Source organism: Penaeus chinensis, chromosome 6, assembly GCF_019202785.1.
Source record: "Penaeus chinensis breed Huanghai No. 1 chromosome 6, ASM1920278v2, whole genome shotgun sequence".
Classification (NCBI taxonomy): domain Eukaryota; kingdom Metazoa; phylum Arthropoda; class Malacostraca; order Decapoda; family Penaeidae; genus Penaeus; species Penaeus chinensis.
In genome coordinates, this window is record NC_061824.1 from 31,200,740 (window position 1) to 31,205,739 (window position 5,000).

Below are 5,000 nucleotides of genomic sequence, written 5' to 3' on the forward strand. Positions count from 1 at the left end.
TATATGCACAAACACAGATAAAAAAGACACACACAGTCATAGCCACACACTCAGAAACATAAAACCAATCCAAAAATATAAACATGGACTCATCCACACAACTAAATTTTAATATATTTTGGTTTTAACATTATGTAGAGAAAATAAAGAAAATAAAATGGCTTCTGCATCCCATAGGACAGTGTCAGTGGCATTGGAAGGACCATATGTTTTGTTTCAGGAACTCTCCATCATCTTGAAGCAAAAAGCCAAGACACTAAATATTCCTAGACATGCCACTACAACCACCTTTGAAGTGCCAATAACAGGTACTTCAGTGAGATGAGGAATGGCACTTTATGGATGCTGAGGAATTTCAAAATCAGATTTCCAGAGACTGACATAAGCCAGCCCTCATTCCATTACCAAAACCCTTGACTTTGGATTGACCAGGTTCTCCCCACCTATGACCCCATATAGCTGTGAAGTCATAAGAAAATACTCCACAGAGGACTATGGCAATCATGGACATTGGGGCAGGCAACATGAAATACATCTTTTCAGTCTTCCAGTGGCATCCTCACCTGAGGAAAGACTAGTGTAGCAGCCCCACTTCTGCTCACTTGCTCTCTCACTCTCCCAATATCTATCCCCTCCCCTCTCTCATACACACACTCACACATACATTTTCATTTGTCATACTATTTTGAACTTAGAAAAGAAAAAGTTGGGGGGAAAACATGTATTTGTCGGAAATGTCTATAACCTTTCATTTATCATAACCTTAGAGACAACAAAACAAAAGTAAAATAATTTAACCATGCCTTCTGAACTTATTCAAAGCAAAGGGAAATGCCACAGAAACTGACTCACCTGGAAGTATGACTTTCCCTGCACCGAGCCATTGTTCTTGCCCTTCTTTTCATCTAGAACGACGCCTACCCACTTTCCCTGCGAGAAATGTGTGCTGCCAACGAAGGCTACCGTCCCTAAGGAGTCTGGAATGGGGGAGTGTATAGTGACACAAACTTTCACACCTTTTCATTGGTCATAGTGGACCTGATATTGTTCCTGAATGAAAGACAACTCAAAATGAGGCCATGAATAAAAATGCATCAATAACTGACTCATAATTACGGCCAAGTGAAATCAGAATCATGCTGTACTCAAAATAATTTTAGAGATAAAAGAAAATAACTTGACTAGAAATAATTAAATGAAAGTGCCTTCAAACTAGACTGGATATCTTTACTTAGTGAAAGGAAAGTCAAAGAATTACTTGAATATATCCTTGTCCTCTGCAATAAACCAAAAGTAAAAAAAAAAAAAAAAGTTTATGGCATACCTGAAATATAGGAAATAAAATTGGGGGGGGGGGGGATTTATATCTGAACCTATATCTATCTATATAAGAAAAGGAGAGGGAAGAAATAATGATAAGAATTAATTAATAATCTGACTCAATGTATGATGGCTTTAGTGGTCATCTGAAAAAAATATGAGCTAATTTTAACACTCCAATTTTTTATTCCTTTCTGTGTGTGTGTGTGTGTGTGTGTGTGTGTGTGTGTGTGTGTGTGTGTGTGTGTGTGTGTGTGTGTGTGTGTGTGTGTGTGTGTGTGGGTGTGGGTGTGGGTGCACGTATGTGTGTGTGTGTGTGTGTGTGTGTGTGTGTGTGTGTGTGTGTGTGTGTGTGTGTGTGTGTGTGTGTGTGTGTGTGTGTGCACGTGTGTGCACGTGTGTGCACGTGTGTGCACGTGTGTGCACGTGTGTGCACGTGTGTGCACGTGTGTGCACGTGTGTGCACGTGTGTGTGTGTGTGTGTGTGTGTGTGTGTGTGTGTGCGCGTGTGTGTACGTGTGTGTGTGTGTGTGTGTGTGTGTGTGTGTGTGTGTGTGTGTGTGTGTGTGTGTGCACGTGTGTGTGCACGTGTGTGTGCACGTGTGTGTGCACGTGTGTGTGTGTGTGTGTGTGTGTGTGTGTGTGTGTGTGTGTGTGTGTGTGAGTGTGTGTGTGTGTGTGTGTGTGTGTGTGTGTGTGTGTGTGTGTGTGTGTGTGTGTGTGTGTGTGTGTGTGTGTGCACGTGTGTGTGCACGTGTGTGTGTGTGTGTGTGTGTGTGTGTGTGTGTGTGTGTGTGTGTGTGTGTGTGTGTGTGTGTGTGTGTGTGTGTGTGTGTGTGTGTGTGTGTGTGTGTGTGTGTGTGTGTGTGTGTGTGTGTGTGTGTGCACGTGTGTGTGTGTGTGTGTGTGTGTGTGTGTGTGTGTGTGTGTGTGTGTGTGTGTGTGTGTGTGTGTGTGTGTGTGCACGTGTGTGTGTGTGTGTGTGTGTGTGTGTGTGTGTGTGTGTGTGTGTGTGTGTGTGTGTGTGCGTGTGTGTGCGTGTGCACGTGGTGTGTGTGTGTGTGTGTGTGTGTGTGTGCACGTGTGTGTGCACGTGTGTGTGTGTGTGTGTGTGTGTGTGTGTGTGTGTGTGTGTGTGTGTGTGTGTGTGTGTGTGTGTGTGTGTGTGTGTGTGTGTGTGTGTGTGTGTGTGTGTGTGTGTGTGTGTGTGTGTGTGCGTGAGTGTGTATTTCTTTAGCTTTTTTTATGAACATTATGTGAAATCCTTCCTCCTCAAAACAGCCATACATGTGCTTTTCTACAATAATCTAAAATCATTAGAAAAATTGCAGTGTGATCAATGATGGATCCATTTAAAGTGGCTCAGATACTGTCAATGAAAGGCCAACACATAAAAGGATTAACAATGACTTCCATACCTTTGCCATTGACTTCTACACGCTGGCCAACACGAATCGGCTTTTCAGACATCTTGCACTAAATCATTAATCCTGAAAACAAAGAAAAAAGAATGGTTATATAGCTGTACATGAGGTTAATCCCAATTTTCTGCCAAATACTGTCAAACATATCCTACAATCCTTGCATATTTTTCATAATTCTGGATTTTGTAACCCTCTTCAAGTCACCATTTTTTTTATATACTAAATAGGCTTATAGTATACCCAAATATGTTTTACTTTAACGGATTGGTTTCCCCAATTTGAATTTCTTAATCTTTAATGTATTTTGGGGGGGAGGGAATATTCATCAAATATCATATGCAAATACACATTTTTGCAAATCAAAATTGTGACTTAAATATATCATAATAGTCAAATAAACAGATGACACACAAAATTTGGTATAATGTCAGAAACAGTTTTTTATTACAGCAATTGATCGTAAAATTTCAGTTCCAGACATGTATATAATACAATGATAAGATTCCATTAGACTTATCTGACTCAGGGGCCAAACCCAAGCCTGACATTCCCCACCTTTCAGTGCCTTATCTGGGGAACTGGGAAATCAAGACAAAGCGTATTCTTTGGCCAGATCCTGTTAATCTTCTAAAATCTATAATCTTAATTTAAAATCTAATGAACTAAATTATATGATCATCTGGAGGTTTGTTAAATATGATAATACAGTTATAACTTCAAAATGTTGGAAGTCAGCCTAGATACATCTCGCCCAGGGAGGTTTGCTTATGACAACCAGAAAGGCAGACTGGCCAGCTGAAGCCAGCAAATGAACCTGGCATAAGTCTGGCAAGGGGATGTTCAGCATAAGCAATCAGACTGAAGATTTCCAAGGTATTTTTCTTTCACAATACAGCTGTCACACATTGAAAAGAAAAAAGGCCTCATAAAGAACAACATAAATGTAATGCATGCATCATCATAACATGTCATGAATAACCTATCACCTGGAGACACTCTCAAGTCGGCCATGACGTGAATGACTCATCACCCAGAACCATGAACAAGTCAGCCAAGCCGTGAATCCCAGGTCACCCAGAGGCTAAGCCATAAAGATAGGTCCCATTCTTCATAATTTCATATATGAAATATCTTTTCTATTTTCCATTTGCAACAACCAAGTCTTCAGAGAATAATAGGAACTGATCCCTTATAGCTACTGCTTATCTTGTACTATATACATCCAAAATTGAAATATTCACACACTATATATGATAGGTAAAAAGGTAAAAATAAGTAATAATTTAACATACTTCACCCATGAATGTAGCCTGTTTAGAAAACCCTACATAATATAAAACTTTTATTTCAAAGAAATTTCAGTTTCAGACAAACACGTAATATAATTAAAGGAGTATAAGGAATCAAAAAAATTACGAATTTCATACTGTAATTGTCTCAAACTGAATATAAGGGTCACAAAATAAACAAGCTTAGTAACAGATTATATTAAGAAACTGCCATAGACTGTATGCCTCTAGTGCTCTGGCAAAGGCCAACAACATACAACTATGATCATGGTAAATGTTTCAACTTATTTCAAATAATCCAAGTTTTCTTTTCTATTTTGACTTTGGGACAATAGTGCCACACAAGAAAAAGTTCAATTTGAATGATCTCTCACTCAGTTCAGTGTAATTCCCCTTGAGCTTTTGTATGCATTTCTAAACATAATGTGGCACTTCTTTATAGGTTAAAATGATTTTCTTATCTTGTATCATAATTCCCCTCACCTTCAAAGCCATACCTTATGTGCCAGCTACAAACTTTTATTACAGATTGTAAAATATATCCAAAATATTTAGAAATTCTTACAAAATTATTTTAATACCTTTAATCCTTTGGATACTGATGTCTGTGGAAACACCAGACCAGGTAGGTCATCAAAATATTACCAAAAGACAAAATATTTCAAATGAAATTATCAATTAATTGAAATTATGTATTTCCTGTGCAAGTGAGACTGGGGAAATCTAGACCTGTGAAAAAAAAAATTGACCAAACCCAGGATTTTGTACTGGAAATGATTGCTTATAACTTTGCTTTTTGTTTTCCTTTCAGGCTCTCTCACATGTACATTAAAATGCTTTGTTATTTTTCATTTGCAACAGAAGTACACAGCAGACAAATTTCTTAAATGCCTTTGCTCTGTAATTTCCATGAATTATTTACCTTGAAAGTGGTGGAACACTGAACCTTAAGCTATACTAGATCTTG

General features: G+C 38.5%; 1 protein-coding gene across 11 annotated transcripts in view; it reads right to left on the reverse strand.

The window, feature by feature from the left end:
* Positions 1-5,000, reverse strand: part of LOC125026674 (dynactin subunit 1-like) — a 66,083-nt gene that overhangs the window by 59,626 nt on the left and 1,457 nt on the right. For 10 of the 11 annotated variants that reach the window (XM_047615280.1, XM_047615277.1, XM_047615272.1 and 7 more), the window contains exons 2-3: positions 2,739-2,810; positions 853-977 (exon numbers count right to left, since the gene is read on the reverse strand). In XM_047615280.1, the coding sequence (XP_047471236.1) occupies positions 853-977; positions 2,739-2,790 (177 nt within the window). In that variant the 5' untranslated portion in view covers positions 2,791-2,810. Of the gene's footprint in view, positions 1-852; positions 978-2,738; positions 2,811-4,955 lie in introns of all 11 variants that reach the window. The other variant, XM_047615270.1, reaches the window with a different exon arrangement.